Source organism: Mycetomoellerius zeteki, unplaced genomic scaffold (genome assembly GCF_001594055.1).
Source record: "Mycetomoellerius zeteki isolate Tzet28-1 unplaced genomic scaffold, Tzet1.0 scaffold62, whole genome shotgun sequence".
NCBI classification, from domain to species: Eukaryota; Metazoa; Arthropoda; class Insecta; order Hymenoptera; family Formicidae; genus Mycetomoellerius; species Mycetomoellerius zeteki.
The window spans coordinates 2,500,246-2,521,908 of NW_017257632.1; the positions used below are offsets into that span (position 1 = coordinate 2,500,246).

General features: G+C 37.4%; 1 protein-coding gene across 1 annotated transcript in view; it reads right to left on the reverse strand.

Moving 5' to 3' along the window:
• The window catches only part of LOC108728480 (uncharacterized), a 64,243-nt gene that overhangs the window by 17,739 nt on the left and 24,841 nt on the right, over positions 1-21,663 (reverse strand). Inside the window, exon 2 of the mRNA XM_018457040.1 lies at positions 931-1,165. Within this exon, the coding sequence (XP_018312542.1) occupies positions 931-1,165 (235 nt within the window). The remainder of the gene's footprint in view (positions 1-930; positions 1,166-21,663) is intronic.

Consider the following 21,663-nt stretch of genomic DNA (forward strand, 5'->3'; position numbering starts at 1 on the left):
ATGAGAGCCATAAATAAAAACGGTGGTCAGGTGCAGATGAAAAAGAAATAAATTGTTAAACATAGATGAAGGCAATAAAAAGGTGAACTATACACGATCAAATAATTTCAGAGAACATCATCGATCACATAAATTGAATTTACCATTTAGATATTTCTGTTTCTTAAAATCTTAAATGAAAATTTTGAACATTTACGTTTTTGAAGATTAACACGCCAATTATTTCTTCTATGTTAGATGAGAAAATTAAACTTTTTATAAAAAAAAGATTTAATTTAATCCTATCAATATGTAAATTTGTACGAGTGAGGTCATTGAGCGCCAAAAATTATGCCTTCAATGTCATTATCCAATCTGAAATCCCATCTGTTAAAAGATAGGACATGTGGAGATATAAACTTTTAAAAATTCTGTTGTATATCAGTTTAGGTTCCCTGATAATCAGTATTATAACAGAGGGCGTGACAAGTGATTTCAATGTTTAAACAGTTTTGTGTTATTATATATTTTATTTAAGAGTTATGAGAGAGGAGACACACAATTGGACATCCTCTATATTATTTCAGGTGAATTTTATAGTGTATTTATTCTTTCTTTCCTTTTAATAATTAGACTATGTGTGTTTATAAAAGTCTAGATTATAATTAAATATCTTATCACTAAAAATATACGAAAAACTTATGTTACATTAATTAAGAGTAAAATCATTTATGCATCGACAACATTACAGTATCACTCCATAGCGAAAACATTGTAAGGTTAAATACGTTCATGCTTCCTATGATTTAACGATAACTCCTGTAGTGTAAGAACCGTTCGAACTACGTTCGAAACACTTTTCTAATCGCTCGCGTATTAACCGCTAACAATAAATGGAACTGACATTTGCCTTGTTGCAGGAAATGTCCGTGATTCGTCGAGTTAACTGACCTGTCTATTAGCAGTACATTATCGCCGACCCTCTTATGGCAATAGCCCCACACCGGTATCGCGTTGAAGGTGATGTTAATGGCAGAATACTGAATGGGCGCGTTCGCCATGCCTTCAACACCCTTTCCGCTCACCTGCGTCACGAATTCGCCCTGGAAGTCTGCAGGAAAGTAACAGCCCACCATGAACTGAGGGTCGTAACCTTGAAGGACCTCGCTCGTGATTACGGTGCTGTCTGAAAGGAAAAGGATGAGCCTCTATTAAAGCTGGTTACACCAATTGTTGAAATTCCATGAAAGAAGCAATACGTTTACGAGAAAGTCTTTTTAATTTATTATTTTTAATTTATTAATTCTCATATATTATTATTTATTTTTAAAAATAAATCTTAAGAGATTTATTATTTTATCATTTTAATCACGTAACTTATTATAAACTATAATTTTAAATATTCTTTTGAAATCATTATAAAAACTATTGCAATACAATGCTTTGAGTTGTAGATGAATTATTTGCAAAGACATATTTATTGAAGTAAATTATTGTGAAGGGAATGGACAATCAATTGAGCGAAATGTTACAAATTCTCGTAAATGAAGAGAGAGCATGGGAACGACCTTAATCGACGGCATAACGGATACTTCAATTAATTTTTATATCATGGATGACCTTCAAACCGGAAATACAAATTCATAACGAGTTTCGTACGAACGCTTGAGTAAATAAAAAAATTAATCGTCCGTGACTACAGCTGTATGCGGTCTAGTCAACACGCCACAACTGTTTCAAATCGTTCTAGCGGCAAATTGGCACTAGATTGTGTCATGCGCATTTCAACATCAACAGATGAGCGATAAACGCAAATTTAAATGCCGCATTACAATCGCACTTTCGATTATCGCAATATTAATGTTCTTTAAGCAGAACACATATAATACACACACATAAACAGTCGCATTCAGTATGGTAAACTATCGCATTCAGTATAACTATCTCAAAATGTGTTCACAAGACATGAAATAAAAAAAAGATCCTCTAGAAGATATTAAATGTTGTAATCGAAAACGAAACTGTAATCGTGGATAACTAAACGCGTGTTAAATTTATTCCCCAATTTAGATTTATGTATTGAAAGAGAGAGAAAGATAGATTTAGCAATTATGCGTTTTGACAATGCAAAGTTGTGGCACGCATAACAAATAACTTCGTGCTCTGCCACCCGCATGTCATGCATTCAGCAGTCCGTGAAAGGTCATTAACGTTACCACTAATTGTAAGTGATTTCGAGAGACAGATGTAACGATGACAGGTGGGATCAACAACGAATCCGAAGAGAATATCTACTATTACTTTCTCCTCTCTATATGTAAGAGATATATATATAAGTTACATTTAATAAGATAGATGCGTCAAAGACACAAGATTTATATTCCAACGTAATTTCTATAATTTCTTTCAAGTGAATCTAAGATGAAATGACGATTAGAAATATTTATTTACTTTATTCTTAATATTCGGGCAATTTAAAAGTTTCTCTATTTCTTTCGAATAACATAATGCTTTTAAGCAGCAAAAAACGTATCTATATCATAATAGCTCATGTATATAAATTAATGTTGATGTATATAAATTTTAAAGTTTATTATAATAAAATAAGGATATATAAGAAGATGATAATAATTCATGATGTAAAATGTTGCTTCTTGCAAATTTCTGATTAGCTGAACGAATTTGACTACTGGGTATCCTTGAAATTGTTTCATCTGGTCTTTTTACATCATGAAATAATTGAATTCCAGAAGAGTTCGTCTTCCCACGATCTCAGTCTCAAAAAACTTCATTCACAAAAGTGTGTTCTGCGATGTCTCGCGACGTGTCTAGAGCACACTTGTGAAACACTACGGGGAACTGATTGAAAAACAGTCGGCGTTATATTTGGAAGTCGAGCAAACCGTGTTGCGGTCAATCGGTTGCGGCTTCTCTTTCTCGACCGTCTTTCTCGTTACAGCCAATGTTCGCGCAAAAAGTGCCAGGTAAATTACTTCACGCATGATTCGCAGCATAATGGAGGCCAAACCGCGATCAGAGCTCTGGCAGTCCGCGCCGGTGAATCATTAACGAGGATCATTGTACATATGCATCTCGTCCTTTATATGACTCGCTGAACCACGAACATCCTCTGGTTCTTCCGATGGACCGTGCAGTATTGTAATAGGTAGCGATTTGAAAACCTTGTCGAAAAGAAACGCGGGACTCACACATATGACGAATAAAATGTATCCATCCCAGTTATTATTGTCCTGCGAACTATAATTAACTTCTTCGCGCTGAACGATATCGCGTCGGCAAGAATATTTCGCGCCCGAGGAAACGCATCACGCAACGCATAAAGCAGAAATTTGCGCGCGTGCAAAGAGCGATTGGAGCGTGTCGCAAACGCGTAATCAAAGTGACAACGTTTGTCAGAACGTGAAGTAGGTAGAGAATAGAAAGAGCCGTTGATTAAATGATTAAACGTTAGTTGACGGTGCGTAGGTAGAGCAAGCTTCAACGATGCAAACAAATAACAAACAGCTCCGTATTCCTTATTTAGCTTCAAGGAGGTGTTACCTCAACAGAATTTTTGTTTGACATTTTTATATTAAATCATTAATTGATTGACGCGAAGGAACAGCATAATTCAAAACGAAATATATTCCACAACTTTCTTGATTTTAAATTGTAGTAAAGCGAATCGAAAGAGTGGCGTGCTCTTTAATTATTTCCACGAGCGCGTAGATTCCGGATGTTATTAATTGACTGATAGATAATTAAAGCCGGTGCAACCGCACGAAAGCCTCGGATGTGAGGTACACCGCGCGGGAAAAGAAATAAATGGTACATCGAATAAGAAAAGGTGGCCGCGCTTACGTCCCTTTCATTAAGGACTATACGAACGACGGAAGTAGAATCAAGTTTTTCCCACAAATCCTTCCCAGCAGCATCTATAACGCATATCTTTGTATATACATGTTATTTTCCGACGATTTGCGCGATTAATGCACTTGCGACGATTAAGCAGCAATTGAACGCTCGTCTCGATCTTTTTATGGCTCTCATCATATTCTTGATGAAAGGAGTTCGCTAAAATAGATCTTTTTTTCAAAAATATTATCCTTCAAAAGGATAGACAGATTCATTGCTTAGCTTAATCGGTGCATTATATTTTAACAATATTGTATCGGTTAGAGATTCACAAGAAAAGCAACGTTCGAAATAAAAATTACCGCGAGTAAAATACGCCTTTGCCAAGGAACTTCCTCAATAAAATTTCTTCTAGATCGTGGAACTCTGTCCGACCGATACACATCGCCAGCGCAGTAACGCTTGCATGTAACATTAATTTATCTTGAAACGTAATTTCCGCCTCTAATGGGCGCCATCAATATGACAGTAAGGTGAGTAGGGGAGAAAGAAGGGCGAGAAAATCGGTGCGCGCAATCTCGATCGTATTCAATGTCTTCGCATGTTCGAGAGACGTATCCTCCGGGCGACGCGCAGCTTCGTTCCTCAGAGTTGCATTCCTTGTGCGCAACCGCCCGGTCGACCAACGACGCGTTGCAATTACTCGAAAGACTTTTTGGTTCCGGTAGGAGGCGTTTCTCTCATTCTTTTTCGCGTGTATGTGTCCGCGCTCCACCTTATCGCTTCCCTTCATCTACATAAAGGACGATCAACTGCCCCTCTTACGTGACCTTCATTCCCTATACCGCTCTGCAACTTTATTCGTTCTCTCTTTCTCTCTCTCTCTCTCTCTCTCTCTCTCTCTGAAACCACCAAGTCGGTTCTCTATTATACATACTTCATGATGGTACCAGGTGTTCGCGTGCAGCAGCCTCAATACGTTGAGATTATCGATGGACAGTGGGCAATCGATATCTCATTGCTCTCTTTATGAATCTCCAATCTTATCTAAAAACTACCTCGCATTATAATTAACGAACGTGCATCACGCATCGTCTATCATTTCATGACATATCCATGAGAGATATACTTTGAGACACTTGCTTCCTTTTTCAAAAGTGCCAGGAAAGAGCTACCATGTGGATATTTGCATAATCTCGAGTAATCGTGATCCAGTTCTTTCATAATGATGAATTATACAGCATCAATAATTAATTAAACATTAAAAATCGCTGCAATTTTCTTAGAAAGGTTTCAATCGAGATGTGAGATAAAATTAAATTATATAGTTCCGCAAAAGATAGTTTCTCCTTTGATTTAGATGTTAATTATGATTCTTCGATACGTATTTAGGAGGATGTAGTGCACTCGATTTTCTTATCTAGGAAAGATTATAATATTTTATTTTGATTATTAGATATAATAGATATTCTAAGTATTAACTCGCCATTATCACCTCTTCTCTTCGATAAGATAAAGTTTATTTAACGTGATTTCGTCATTCATATATTTATCTTTAAAAGTTAAATTAATAAAATTTTTTTTTACATTAAATAAACGTGTGATACATTATTTCGAATATTTTAACTGATTCAAACTGTAATTTCTTCCTAGTGACGTAGCAAAAGTTTATCAATTTCATTATAAGATTGTACAATAAAAACTACTTCAATTATAAGACCTGTTCAATTACAAAATGGAGTATAAGTCACTTTCTCGTCGATTCTATTTCCTTTCTCCCGTTCATCTTCGACGTGATTACTCGAGATTTTCTTCAATCTTTCCTTCGACGCTACGCGTTCCTTCGCTGGGCGATTTAAGTTCCATTTCGCGAATTGATACCAGGTGTTCGCGTCCAGGAGGGTCCTTAATCCGTACCTCCTGGTGAATTTTTAATGAGAGCAAGAGGCTCGATATGCCGAATGATTATCGTGGAAATTAGAGGCTTGCGTCTAGAAAAGACGGGGACGCACAACCGTACATTATTTTAAAGAAGGGCTTGTCCCTCCGTTTTATCTCCACCTTTATTAACGATTCTCGAACCAAACATTCGCAAGACGCGAATTTTCTTTTTTAACTACATTTCCTTCAAATAATCAGAAATTCACTCCGATCAAATTCACCTCTATTACTAAAAAGTTTTATTATCCTATCAGCAACACGTAACGACTATAAGCTACTAAGTTATCATACTCGTATAAGAATACAAAAGAATACAATTACGCCAAGGTTTCTTTACACAGCAATAATTTGTTTGAAACCAAATAAAATGCAATCGATGTCGCGAGTGATAAATTCACTCATGACATGTTCACGTTCAAGGATTGAAGATCAACGACTAGAAGATTAAAGGGTTTGCGCTGGGAAATTATCGATTTTTTTCCGTATCGCGGAATCAATTGCGACCGTCGGATCAATGCGAAGACTGATGCGGCGATTTCATGATCATTCATCATGTATTGAACGATAAATTGGCGGCCTTAAACCTCTCGCATAATAGAAATCGACGAGGCTGGATTATGAAATATTGATGATCGTTGAATCTCACCTTTTGCGCGCGAATCGATGGTACCATTTTCACGGCGTTTCAATCGACGTCCAAGCTCGATCCTATCACGAGATTTGCGTCTCGGCTTGGCACAGAAAGAGAGAACGGTTTTCAAATTGCCCGTAAGATCTGCCGGAGGATCGCTTGCACTTTCCATTAGATAGGGAGGTCAGACTTCAAAACCGTGCGAAAGGTGTGGCCCGGTATATCGAGTGCGCGTTGCGGCTAAAATTGTTTAATAATGACTCCAAATGCGAGGTGTGCATATGTATATATCCATGTCGTTGCTATCACAATTTCGCGATGATTTATCGCAGCTAGAGTCTATCATTTCAAAGGCGTAATGATCGAAAGGCTCACGGCGATGATACGCTAATTGTAAGTCATATGAGGGAAAGTTGTATGAAACTGTGTTACGTTATTTACAAATGTGATTATATCAAAACTTCCGTATCCCTTTATGCGAATAGAATTAAAAATTAAGGTAAAATACGACAAAATAGAACGTCTTTTCTTAATTTCATTAATTTAATTATAATTTTTATATTCGAAATTTCATAAAAATAAATTGTTCTCTATATGATAGTATGATATTACAAATTATGTATAACTTAATAAATTAATAATAACATTATAAATTATAAACTAGCGCACATTCACGCTTTGCATTATTATTATAATAATTTATAAATATCTATTTTATAGAGAGAGAGATTATAATAAAACGCAGTTTGCAAAATAGAACACATTTTTTCATTATAAGAAAATGCAAAATAGCAAGATTTCTACTCTGCGCTATCATTAAGTACTATATGCTTCCATTATACTAGTACAACACGACTTGTATTTGCATAGCGTTGGGAAGAAGATTATAGTAAAACGATGCGGTGATCAGGTCGCGTTTTACTCCCACGTTTCGTGTCATTATCCGCGACTGAAAAAAGGCACACACGTAAAAGAAGATGGGTTCTGCTTAGCTAACTCTCTCTCGGTGACACAGCTTCGATAAATCCCAGGACGCCGTCGGTTCCGCTGCATAATCGCGACCAGGGGGACGAGAAGGGCACGTTCGGGCTAGGCTGGCACTCGCGCCGACTGGGGACTTCAAAGCCGTGCGAAAGGTGTGGCACGCGGTGCGGCACGGGGTCCCAGAGTTATGAGGTTCTCTCGTGGTTCTCAGGAACCCGAGACCACCGAGTTCGGTCGTATATAATGCACGGAGGAACGCGCGCGACGAGTAGGGACGAGCGAGCGAGTAAGCGAACGCGCGAGCGAAAGAGGCTGGGCGTACGCCTTCTTCTCTTCTTTCTTCTCTTCTTCTTCTTCTTCTTCATCTTCGTCTTCTTCCTGTCCTGGCTCTCGCACCCAAAGCCTCCTCCCACATACTTGTCTCTGTTTGTCTTGCCAACAACCGCTCGTCGATCAGCTGTATTTCGAGAACGCGAGAGCCTCTCTCACAGCTGCTGGCTGGAACACGAGCAGTTCTAAGCGTAATCTCTCGTTCGAACTGACCCACGCTGAGAGAGACGTGTTCATCTTTGTGCTTTGAAAATCGGATCAGGATTGATTTAACGGTCCTCGCCTTTCATGTCATCGTTTAAACTTGATTATCATTTCAATTAAATCCGTCGGTAAATATTTAATAGCCACAAATGCGTTTCATATTATATACACACGATGGAAAGATAAAATTATCAAGGATCGCTTTCAAGAAGGCACCACTCGAAAAAGAGTCTGATTGAAAATAGACAAATCAGCATTTTCTAGTTGAATCTATTATAATTTTAGTTGAGATAACTAGAATTCTAATAACCAGATTGACATAATCATAATTTTTTGGTTTGTCTATTTTCAACTAGAAATTTTTCTGTGCGGTTTTCTTATTTTGCAAATTGTAGTTTTAATTTCCGTATGTAATTGGCAAATTTGAAATAATTTTCTGCAGAGATGCAATTACGAGACGCAAATCCGTATTAAACGATGTTGCACGAGCATGATTCATCGTTTCTTATCAAATAATCAGAGCTGACATAACAAAACGCAATGAAAAATTTGTCTGATTAACGTCGCGTTTATTTAGTAACGTAAGTGCGTATTCCCAGATTGTCATGCAAACATGCGCGCGACAGGTTTTTATTATGTCTGGGAGATTTCCTATCGGCGAGTTATCAAGGGAGGAAGAAGTCGAGGACCGTCTTTGAGACGATAAATCTCGCATCTGTGCAGCCGGATGACATCAGTGTCGCTGTTATCTCGACTGTAAGAATGTGCGAGTGCAAAATCTACGAAGCATCGAGTCTCATGTTGGTTGGTCACCTGAGACTCTTCGAGCTACACCAAGATGCACGGGATAAGCGCAACGTATGTACATACCGTGGCAGCGAGATCACTACTGTGATTCGCGACCCGTTAATGGTGGGCCCTGCACGCCTCGTTTACTTAAGAAAGTACGTGAATTCAGATACAGTTACTGATCACCGACGTCAGCATAAATTCTCCTTACGGGAAAATACTTCCGAGCATGATAGAATTAGAAAATAAAGTACTGTATTGCGCATGATATATGACGGCACCAACCAATAAAATATCGGCTCTAATTGTTAATCAGTCCTAAATGCTAATCAGTTCTAAATGCTAATCAGTCCTTAACACTATTTTAAATGCTTTTTTTTCATTTTGTTCAAATTGTTTCAAATTGTTTATTACGATATGTCAAATATAAAAATAAAAAATTATAAAAATATAATCAAATCATCGAACGTTATTCATGTCAGCTGCATTTATTACCGAAATGCGCAGACGCTATTAGTTTGCTATTGCGTGTGTGTGTGTGTATATATACATCTTCGGGAACACAACACTGTTAATTCCATCATGCTCGCGAGATTTCTGGATACGGATTATGATCGGTATCTAACAAGTGATTACTTTGAATCTGTCATGATTGAAGCGAGAAGTTTGTGAGATATCAGGATACAAATCATATAACTTCTCTCGAAGTACCTTAGCAGATTTCGTGTCTAACAAGATAAAATTGTAAGATAAAATTGGAAGTTTAGAGCCGCGAAGTTGGCCTCCTGCGCTCACTTTGTAGTTAAAGGAACCGTTTAATATAACTCAACACGCAAAGTTAAACTTCGCAAATTTCGATAATAATTTTTGCGCTCGTGATTTACGTCGTTTCGCGATAAAGCAGGATGATGGACGTATTGTAAAAAAAATCCAAAATCGCGCAAAATGGCTGAAACTAGTTTTCGAGCACGCCATTTGAAGTCGAAGGGATCTCAGCGCGAGGCGAAGTAATTCGTGCATGCATAATTCAGCCACATTTTTATTCGCCTAAGTAAGTTCGTAAGGAAACACGGTTATATGGGCGTGGAACGAGAGGAGATGGTATGAATAATTGAAGTCAACGCAAAAGGGAGAAAGGGAGGACTCTTCTCGCATTTGCGTTTGTCATCTCTTGACTTGCGGTTATCGTTAAGGAGAAATGCTAAAGAGATCTACCAGCCGGTTAGTCACTCCTGTGTTAGTCACCTGAGCGAGTCCATATCGAAACTCTGACAGATAAAGAGTTATGCATATGCACATGAAGGTACAGCGTGTTTCGAAATTAATTCCTGGTCTCATAGAGATTATTAAGAATTATATTAAGTTTCCATTTAAACTACAATTTAAATAACGTATATCATATAATTTAAGTATGCAATCATAATATAAAAAAGTTTGACATTTTATTTAATCTTAATATATCGAAAAATATTTAATTTTAAATAAAAGTTGTAGGTGATATTGAGAAAAAAATTTAAAAAAAACAAAGAGAAAATATTTTATGTTTAGTTTTTTCATTTTTGTTATATTTTTAAAGATATTTTTAAAAGCTTAAAATCTTCGTTTTATCCTCGCCATTAACGTTTAGTCTGCGAATTAATGCTTTTGCAACACTCTGTACAATTCGCGTGCCTGCAACCGAGCATATACAAAAGAATCTCGAGACGGTGTTGCATGCCTGTTTACAAGGAGAGCTGCTCAAGTAAACCGATACCGGACTGATAGAGAGGAACTCGAACATAAACCGCGTTACAAGCAAAAATAAATCGAAAGTAAGCGTGAGCGAGAGAGAAGGAAAGAGACCAAGGAATGTCGATCGGAAGAATCGATCGTGTACACAGACCTCGTACACAGACATCGAAATCCAATAAATTACGGTAATAATAACAAGCACTGTACGTTAATATTAGCATGAATGCAAAATGCTCGTATCTCTCAATGCCTCTCTTTGAATTGATCGGAAAATATCTTTCTCCACATAAGTAATCTCAATTTTGTTTTACAATAATTGATAGTTACGCAATATTTTATTACTGATATATTTCTTGCTACTCTCTAAATCTAAATCAGTGGATTATCACTGATATCAGTGTCAAGTATGCCACTGGTAATCAGTAAATGAAATGTGAGATCCCTAACCTAGCTGATCTTTATTATGTGATCTAACCAACCTTGTTTTAGTGCATAAATTCAATAAATATGGAATTAGAAGATTGAAATTAACATGCAAGTATCAGTATTTTAGTTATATAATGCTCGAATATTTCTTCCTTTTTTAATTGAACTTCACTGATTATCAGTGCCAAGTATGCTACTGGGTAATTAGTGACTATCCACTGATTTAGATTTAGAGAGTATATTTATATATATTGTAGAATTGTGCAGATCTTAACTTCTCCAAAAATTATAATACTATCTAATGCACTTCTACACTGTTAAATCTGTAGTATCAAATTTAACTTAATGTGAGTCGCCACTGCTTCTACTCAATCATATCGTTATTTTATACTAAAAAACAATGATTATATTTGACACTGTACAGTGTCAATTTGAAACTATATAGTGTCAAATTGACACGATATAGTTTCTTATTTAAATTTAATTATCGTTTTAATAAAAAATAACGATATATTTAGTAGGAGCAGTGGCGACTCACATTAGGTTAAATTGACACACTATAAATTTGATATTATAAATTTGACACTATAGATTTAACAGTATATTTTCAGTACAATGGCGATTCTTTTTAAATTGTTAAAAATAGACATTCTTTACCAAGAAGGGATCAAACGTGTGGACGAACTCGGGGATTCCACATCGAGAGGTGCTGAGCTTGAACTGACGCGTGGTCGGCCAGCATGAATTATAAATCTTGCCTTTTACACTCGCGTTAGAATTCATCCCGTGCTATTAGATCGACAGAGTTGTCGCGTTGGCCTCGCCTTGCGTGATCAGAACAGCATCGCATATGCTGCTACCTTCTGCGATACATAAACGAGCCCTCGAACGCGGTAATAGGCTCCTCCTTGCGCAGCTGGAGAGATGCACCGTGCTCGAAATAAATTATTCCTCATCATTATGCCCGCCTTGTCGATGAATGACAGATGGATGCACTGTGCGGCGGTCTCGTTCGTCTGTCACTTCAATTGCAATTCAACAAGAGGGCGACATATATTTCAATTTCGCATTTTACGTTCTCCTGTTTGCGCACGTCACTCAGCATAATAGTGACAGTTAGACTTGTTGTTAATAACCTGCGATGTGTCTTATGTTTACGAATGTTTCCTATAAGAATATTGATCTCTCCTAGTCTGCAAAATATTATTTAATCTTTAAAGGACGAGGATCTATTTTTTAAATCGTTTTTAAAGCGTTTCCTTGAATAAGATTTGTTATTTCGTTACATTCCTTGCCTGACACTGTTTCAGCGCTACTATAGTGGCTTTTTTCCTTATTAATAATCGAATCGAGTGTCTTTTTATCGCGAATAGGGTAAAATGATAGAATTGTACAATTTTAAACGAAATAGATTTGAATCAATTTAGAGCTTTGTAATCTTGATCTCATTGTGTGCGGGGGAGGAACTGCTAAAAGGTATATATATGTATATCACCAAATAGGAAAAACCCAACTTGAATTTGGAAAATTGGATTCGAACCTTATTTCGTTCAGAACTGTATCATGTTCGAACCATCTTACAAGCCGAAACGTATACGGCATGAGAAACTCCGAGTGCGTGCGACATGTGATTAAAGACCGGTACCAGATCATGGACCGCGGAATGGCAACCAGCAAATTACGGCGAGGTAAATTCTCACGAGAGGTGCACGTCCCTCCTCTCTCTCACTCACACACACACACAAACGCACACACACTCTCTCTCTCTCTCTCTCTTTTTTTCTGTCGTCCTTTCGAGCGTAAATGCGCAAACAGTGTAAGAAAGTAACGGCGCTATTATCTGCTTAAAACCACACGCGGATCGTTTATGCCAGGCACTAACACCTTCGTCATACGTACGGTATATCCATGTTCTACCTATTGTACCAGCTCGCGCACGGCGCAGCAGATATTCGCTATCTCCGCTGGAAAACGAGCGTTTCCGGCGGCGACGACGGTGGCGGTGGCGAAGGAGGTGCCTCGCCTTTCTCGTTCCGCGTCCTCTGTTTATCAAACCATGGGAAACGTAACCTCGCGTATCTCACTTTCCTTCCTCACGAAAGAACGCGGGCGGACGCGTTACCGAGTTTAAGGACCTTTGCGCGAGCCCGCTCTTCAAGGAGAAAGAAAGGCAAAGAGAGGGCGATCGTTTTTTCTTCGGAAAAATTACATCGTAAATGTTATAGTCGCGAAACTTGTTGTCATAAAATATAAAAACGATCGCCACAAAAATCAGTATTATAAATAAAGATTATTATAATGTTATATCTTTATGGAATATCTTTATGGATCTTTTTTATATAAAATTTATTCAAAGATAGAAGAAGTTATAGGGTCTTTTTAATTGCTTTCTTTCCCAGATCGTAGTTATAACATATGTATCTCATTGAATAATTTTTTTGTATAAGAGATAGATTGCATAGAGCATGTCAATGAATGTCAGAGGATAAGAGGAGTTATTTAAGTATATGATTAGGGAGGTAATATGAAATAAGTTATGGAATGAAGATATAGATATTATGAAAGAGATAATGTTCTAAGAAAATTATAGAAAGAGAAAGCTAAGGAATTGAAGAAGAAAAAAGGATATGAGTAAGGATTCAGATGTAAAATAATTATGAATGTATTATTAGAAGAGGTATATAAGAACACAAAAAAAAGATTAGTATTTTTACGTAGAAATTGTGTATAACAGCAAGGTAATTGTGATATTAGTATAAATTAGCGTAAAAGGAGTAGAATTAAAAAGATCGTATATAAATAGAATAAAGAACATTTGCAGGTATAAGTTTAAATAAAAGAAATGTATTGAAAGTGAATTCCAGTTAGCCAATAAAATGTATAGATGAATGTGTGTGATTAAGTAAAACTGTAAACTAAATCCCTTCTGAGCAGGTAAGCTAAAGTAATAAGTCTTCTTCACAAGTCTGTAGTTACGGCTGTTACGCGGTACCGTTAAAAACCGACGGTGACATTTCCTACCACCTTAATCCAAGGTAATTTGCGTTGCGGAAGCTGACACAATGCGCAAATTGCACCGCTAAGAGCGCGATGTAGGTAGAAACGATTGCGAATTCAGAAGAGCCGCGTTTCACGCAGGTTTCTGCGAAAGCTAGTAGTCCATCATCTTATCCAGTCATCAGATCGAGTGTGCCGCAAAGGTATACTCGCGTGGTACTGTGGAAAAAAGAGCGACGATGTACACTCGCCGAGAGAGGATAAGGTCTCCAACACGCCGCGAGCGAGCTTCGGCTTCTGCCTACTCGCCGCTTTTCGCCCACTCGCGCGAGATCTTTAGAAGGCGGAAGCGCGCTATTAGCAAGTTCCCAGCATCTTGTTCCATCGCGATCACGTGTTTCTTCGTAATCGCCCCCGAGATTTTTTTTCATTCGTTTGGCGATCAACGCTAACCGAGAGGTACGATAACGCGATGGGATTTCTGAAAGTGGATCGTGTGATCGCGCGCCGTTTAATTCGCGCCGATTCGTCTCGGTTGGCTTTTTTCTTCGACCGAGTCTCATTTCCTGTCGTCTGTCGAGAATTCCGAGAACGGAAGAGATGACAAAGATGAAGAACCGCGTATTCGCGATGTGAGCGTGGAGCTTCGGTTATTCTCGCTAAAATTTTCATTTATTATTTATTGATTGAATTTTACTTTCTGCAGCACTTCTTGATTTTAATGAGTTTATAGTCTCGCAAGTTTTAAGGAGTACACAGGAAACCGTAAAGATAGAATATGTCAGATAAATCAGTATGACTTTGTAATTAACATATTCGCTGTTATGCGGGTTATTTACTTGCAGTATTTCTACAGATTAAAGGCTTGGAAAACCAATTTTCCCATCTTCAAGATATTTTTTTACAAAATACGCTTTCACATATTTCAAATATTACAATTTTTTTTAGAAATACGATTGTTTTTAAGTAGATTGATAATCAAAACGGAATCATAGGAATATTAGAAATTATAGGATATGTATCAACATTTATTATAGAAAACCAGAAAAAGCGACAGTAATAAATCTGTTGGAAAAAGTTGATTAATCCTCTACGAATATCTCTTTTTGCCAAGTCATTATGTTAGCTTGATGCATGACGATTTGTTTCATCATTGCCGCGACATGCGCGAAAGATCAAACGGCTCTCGCTTCCGGCCAGCAAGAAACATTTCTTACTATAAAAAAAGGCCAAAGAACGTGCAGTAGTACTTCATTGCATAATTATGTGATACCATAAAATCGAGATTTATGACCGTAGCGCGCATAATTTACAAATATTGAAATCAGTCTGTGTGTGTGTGCCTTACGAATGAACTACTTCCTAATAAAAAAAAACACGCTCGAATGAGAAAAAAGGATTCTTTAGAACGGATTAGTAAACAGACAATTTATTTTCGATTATTTTTGAATCAACACGTAACATTAACTTTATAATTTTATTACATTATATGCAATTATTAAGTTATTCATAATTAATTTTTACAGGATATTTGATAGTTATTATATGCCTTTGCATTCATTCCTCCTTTCACCATTTTTTAATGGACATTCCTTTATTCGGTTCATATTCAAGAAACGCTTGAATTTAATGAACGGTACTAGCAATGAAAAAGAGCTTAATTAAGGACGGCTACGGTGTGTAATTAGGGAACCGCGGGAGATCCGTGCGCTCTCGTTTATTGAGTAACTATTACGGGAAATTAACGGCAGCGAGGCATGGCGCGCGGCTCTACGCTTTCTGAAGATAGTCTACGAGGTGAAAACTAGCGGCGCGGGGAAGAATGGATTTTTTGTTTTGTTCTGATCAATGACCGAGAAGCCAATCTGCATGAAAGAAATCCTGATACGCAGAATTTAAAATTCGGATGCAGCAGAATTTGCTAATTAATATATTCGTCATTAAATATTACTGAAATCCCAAGGAACAAAAAAAAAGGATACTTCAGAGTCGAAGATCACATTCTTTTCTCACGTCGCTCTTTTGTCGATATTCCCATTTGAAGGCTCACTGAACTGTGTCGCAAAATACTATCCGGCCATCAGGAATTTTTTTGAGACGATAAAAATCCACTGTCTCGTGTATCAAGGGAATCACCACGATCCACATCCGGTGGTCCAGAAGCCGCCCCACTTCGTCTTCCGCCCGTCGTATCGCCGCGTTTTTCGAGGTCGGTGAGCTTGCAAAAAGTGACCTTCCCCGATCTTGCCAGCATCCTTCATCGAGTTTCGTTCTCATCAACTAGAATCGGTCGGGCTTTATATGCGCCATATGGCACAAAGAAACACCCTGGCCACCGTCGCCCATGGGCGTCCACCGAAAGGGGCCTATTTGTCACCTTCTGTCATAATTATCTTCGTAATGAAAAATGGATTTTTCTAATAATAGTTTTCTTTTATTACACATTGTCTTATTATGAATAATAGTTTTAAGTTCTCGAGTACAGGTCAATACTTCATATACTCTTTTTTTACTTTACGGATAAAATATAAGATTATAAATATAGCTCTTACTTTGCATTGAAAATATGGTTCAAGAGTAGGTATAAGATCTATATTTTTCCTAGTAAATAAAAATAGAATTAAATAGCTATAATTAAGAAAGTAAGGCAGGCACAAGTTATAGGACTAATTTGAAGAGCAATTTACTGCCATATACATAATGAACGAAATTTCTCTGCTTCTCGTAAATTCATATGTTCACAGAGAATTAAGGACATCGCATGTCCAAGAGCATGAATATTAATTAAGAGCGAATCATATTTTTGATATGTCGCGGAATATTACATGCCATGATCAAATAAGGTATGCGAAAACCTTCCGGCGGTAGAATAAAAATTATCCGGGGCGCCCATGGTTCTCTTGCCGGTGCTCCTCCCGTTGGGTCATCAACGTTAATACGAGGCAACCGTTGGCAGATGCCTGATTCCCTCTTTACACAATTTTTTTCTCCATCTCCACCTCCTCCCAGTTCCTTCTCTCTCCTTGTAATTACCGATCGCCTCTGACGGGATCCAGAATTAAGAGCTTCCGCGGGACAAAGCACAGGTATTACGACGGTTTGCGCTTCCACGAACCGATCGTGCCGATCGAGCCTGACGATTATCCGAGCAGTATCGAGCTCGGGAAATCGGACCTCACTTTTGTTGCATTCTCGAACGATTTAGTCATAACTCTCGCAAATTGCAATATATTAGTGCGCATGAAACTTCCCTCTCGTTATATAAATCCGATAACAGTGTATCAGTACATGTTTCCTAATTTTTTTTATCCGCACGTAGAAATTATTCATGTAAACATACTGCACGTAATTCTTCGCTTCTTTTCTTTTTAAATTCAACGTCAATCTTTTTATTTTGTACATCATTTGCACCTTTACGTCTGATCTAATAAAATAAAATAATTAAACAATATTATATGTGTATACATTGTCAAGATCGACTTCATAAAATATTAAATATAAAATATTATATATATAATTCCTTTCCTCGAACGTTACGCAATTGTAAAAACATATGATCGATATGTTGCGTACAGAGAAGAGCTTATTGCAAAATAGAGTGGCAGACCGGAAATGTGACAAAAAAAATCGATTTCTCACGATTGCTTTGGAATATTTGGCCGACACAAAGCAGCAAAGCAGAAGGAAGAGGATGAGATACTTCCGACGTCAGACAACAAAGTTGAAGTTTCATATGACAGTGTGGGACATCGGCTCTTCGCTGTCGAAAGGAGAAAAAAAAGAGAGAGAGCGAGTTACCACAAAAATCTTCCCGCGAGCCTTTCAACCGGACGAAGATGAAGCCTTCGCCGGAAGTCGGTCAACCTAAAAGACCGTGATCAGCTTGAAAAACGAAATAGGGAGGAAAGGGATCCGCGAGAATAATTCGTCGGCGCCGACCTATCAGAATCTGTGAGCTCAATGAAAACGTCAAAAATTCTCTTATAATAATATCTCTATAATATTTTTTAATAGCGAACACTTTTCTATCTTTATTGTCGCTTACGACTTGATATTCATTCATATAAAAAAAATACGTGTATTTTTCGCAATAAGAAAAATCCATCATTTCACTTAAGATTATTTTCCTTGCCACCAGTTCTCGTGCCAAGCAGAAATCGCATCATCCTCTTGGGCGTGCTCGCGAGGCTCGAGAATGATAGAAGGAACGAAAGGAAAAGAGGAAGAAAGAAGAGCAAAGGGCGAGCTATCGTCTCGCGTGAGTGATTCTCGGATGCGACTCTCGATATCGGAGCGTACAGCAACCCGCGCGCGCAAAAACGCATTATGCATCGTACTCTTGCAAGTACTCTTTGCGTTGCTATCATCGGGAACACGATACAGTTCCCAAGCCAGCGCGAACGAACAGTCACGCGCGAAGGCCTTGAGAGCAGCTGGAGGTTTCACCTTGGCATTCTTCGCAGCGATTAGGGTCGCTTAGAAGCCCCGGATGCATTATGGATAGGGTGCATATCTCCGTAGTCAATTAAAGAACGTGCTCGCGCACGAATTACGCACGCATACGAACGTTATACGCACGTATATTCTCCTTTTCCTTTTCCTGTTCCTCCCTCTTTCTATCTATCTATCTCTTTTTCTGCGTGCCTACTCTCCCTCAGTAATCGCTTCTTCTCGTTCCTTCATTTGCTCCGCTCATCATCGTGCCGTATATACCTGCGCTCATTACAGGAAGACGAGCATCTGATGAGAAGGTGCACTCAGTGTTCGACGTGATTTCATGGACCAAAGCAGCGAGTCGACAGACCGATTTGCGTAAAGACAATCTAGTTGACTGTCGTTTGCGTTTCGTGTACGACTATTATGCGACTGAATAATGACTGATTCTTAACAATTGATATTATTTGATGAATTCATGCAACGTACGTTGTAACTAAAAAAGATTCAATTAAAAGGAAAATCAGTTATTCAAAAATTAAGATTTTATATCTTATATCGAGATTTGGATGCACTTATATCTTAACGATTATTTAATAATTCCACATAAAACATATGTTTTATCCGAGAAAGATTGAGAGTTAAAAAGAAAGTCAGTTATCTGAAAATTCATATTCTTATCTTTATACCAAGAGTTGCATGTATACAGTTCTTAATTGGAACTAATTGAAATATTGATTTAATATTTCAACCATGTATTCATATCTCATTAAATTGTCGTATTAATTTTGTAAGATTAGAAAATTATAGCTGTCTGTGAATATTAAAGAAAATTGTTATCTCATTAACTAAAGCGTTCTGCATGTCCTTGCCAAATGGATACCTTCGCAGTGAACCGTTGTAATCATCGTATTAATGTGTCCACCAACGGCACGTGCCATGAATAAGGATCACTCACGAGGGGAAAATCATTCACTTTGCAATGGCAATCGGCCGCGAACGCGAGCAGGATTGTTAGTCTACGATCGGCAAAGTCTTTCTCTAAATATAATCGACCCGTTTCCGGTCGTCGTACACAAGCGGCAGAAGCTGCTAACTATAAATACCTGAGTTCGAGCATGAGTAACCACAGGAAGTTACACGCACGTAGAAACATAAACGCATGTAGCAGTCATCGATGAACAAGTGCACGTGTCGAAAATCGAAATGCTCCTGCGATCGATTCAATTTCAAACATTTTGTCACCTCGAGAAAAAAATAATAAATGACCATGTAAAGTACGAACGAAAGTACTCATTAAGTACGAACGATAATGTCTGCACGAGAATGTATCGTTCTTATGTTTCTTTAAATTAATTTTAACAAATGTCAACATCGAGTTATTTTATTGTTGCAATCTATAAAGCATCATTTCACATATAAATCTATTTGAGATATGATTTTGTATTGTAATATACATTTATATACATTATTGTAAATTCGATTTTTGTGTTAAATTTAAGATATTGCTACGCTAATACGACATGCACTTTCGTCATTTAAAAATTCTGGAAATCTTTCTCGTTATTCCAATTCTAGATCAAGCATGTTAATTTATTGTAATAACTTTTTGCAATTATAACACGATCGCGCATTAAATTTTTGTAAAAACAAACAGATAGGACATATCATCAGTATTAAGAACTGCATCGTAATATAAAAGGATAAATAATTATTTAAAGATGATTGTAAATGTAATTATATCTTTGCTTTATTACAAGAGTGAATTCTCACGTTTCACGTCGTGATATCTTTAAAAAAATCCATGAAATTATTATCGTAATTCAAGACAGTGTTCATTATTTCAGCATCCAATTTACATAGATAATTGGATAATAGCAAAAATAAAAATTTTTATCTTGATGCACTGAAACATAACACTTAATCATCATGTTGCTTGAAGAGAGCACAACCGTTTATTTTAAAATCAATGCATTAATATTCTAAGAGTAATATTCTAATTTGTATGCAATTGGTCCGAATGTTAATCTATCGCGTAAATTAATTCTCACAACGAGTGTAATTCTTGAGACACTGGTTGGTACACATTCGCGAATTCTCCCGAGTGGGTTCTCTACGATACAACCATTCTGATAAAGACGAGGAGACGACTGCTGTACACGCGGCAGGAGAAGCAAGTCTGGAAATCCTACCGTGCAAGTTGCTTCTTCCTCGCCTGGAATAAATATGAATGAATCGCGCTCGCTTTCTTTTTTTTCATTAACATCGCACCGACGTGCGATCTCGTTAGCGAGCCTCCGGTAGCTAGAAACACGAAATATGTATCGAGGAGGAAATATTATCGCCGGACGTCCTGTCATTTCGAGAACTATCGACTTTTCGAAGTCATTAATTCCTGTTGCCACAGAATTCCTGATCAACAAGACGACGACTCTCAGTGTCGTTCAATCGATCGAGATCTGAAGCTACTCTAAATCGTGAAATTCCTGGATAATTATGAACATCATTATGAACAGTCAGTTTTGATTCAACACGCCATTTTCACATAAATTAATTTATTTACGAAGGTCTCGAGCGTGTGAACGCATATGCGATTTCTACGCATATAATTGAGGAAGAAACAATAATGATAGAGGTCGATCATTTCTATAAATTACTGCGATTTCCTGTGACGTGATGCCTAATTGCCAATTAGAAAGAAACCACAACCAGAGATGTCATTTCACGGACGCTTACGGTATGCTATGTCATGTGAGGGGAGAAACTGACAAGCGGCGGCTGCGACAAACGCCGACGCTACGTCACGCAATACTTACTTAGATTACACCAAATAAGTTAATCTTGCTAACACAAGAATTAGAAGAAAGATAAACAGTAAGTTTATTAAACCGAGATTAAAGTTAATCTGATGGAACCGATCTTAAGCAGAGTTCGCAAGAGATAATGTTTTTTTTTAAACAAAACATTGTGTTTTTTTTTATGTTTATAATACTTCATAGATGTTTTAACAGTACCTAGTACAATTCAGTATTAGGACGGCGTCGAGTAAAAAATTTTGACATTTTAGCAATATGTATTTTAGCGAGGGGGTAACCACTTAATGTAATCGTGGGACAGAGTCTTCGAAATCATTATAAAATTCATATGAAATCTCTATGTCCGATAATTACATATGCAACCATCGAGAAATCATTGTATAATATTAAATAAAATCGTATATTTTATACCAGTTTACTTCATATGTAGTGGAAAAAATTATTTGTAATCAGATGAAATCATGTAATCTGTGGGACAATATTTCAGCTAGTAGTTAGCTCCTCGCATTTTAGCATATGAAATGTAAGCTGAAAAGCATTGAGATC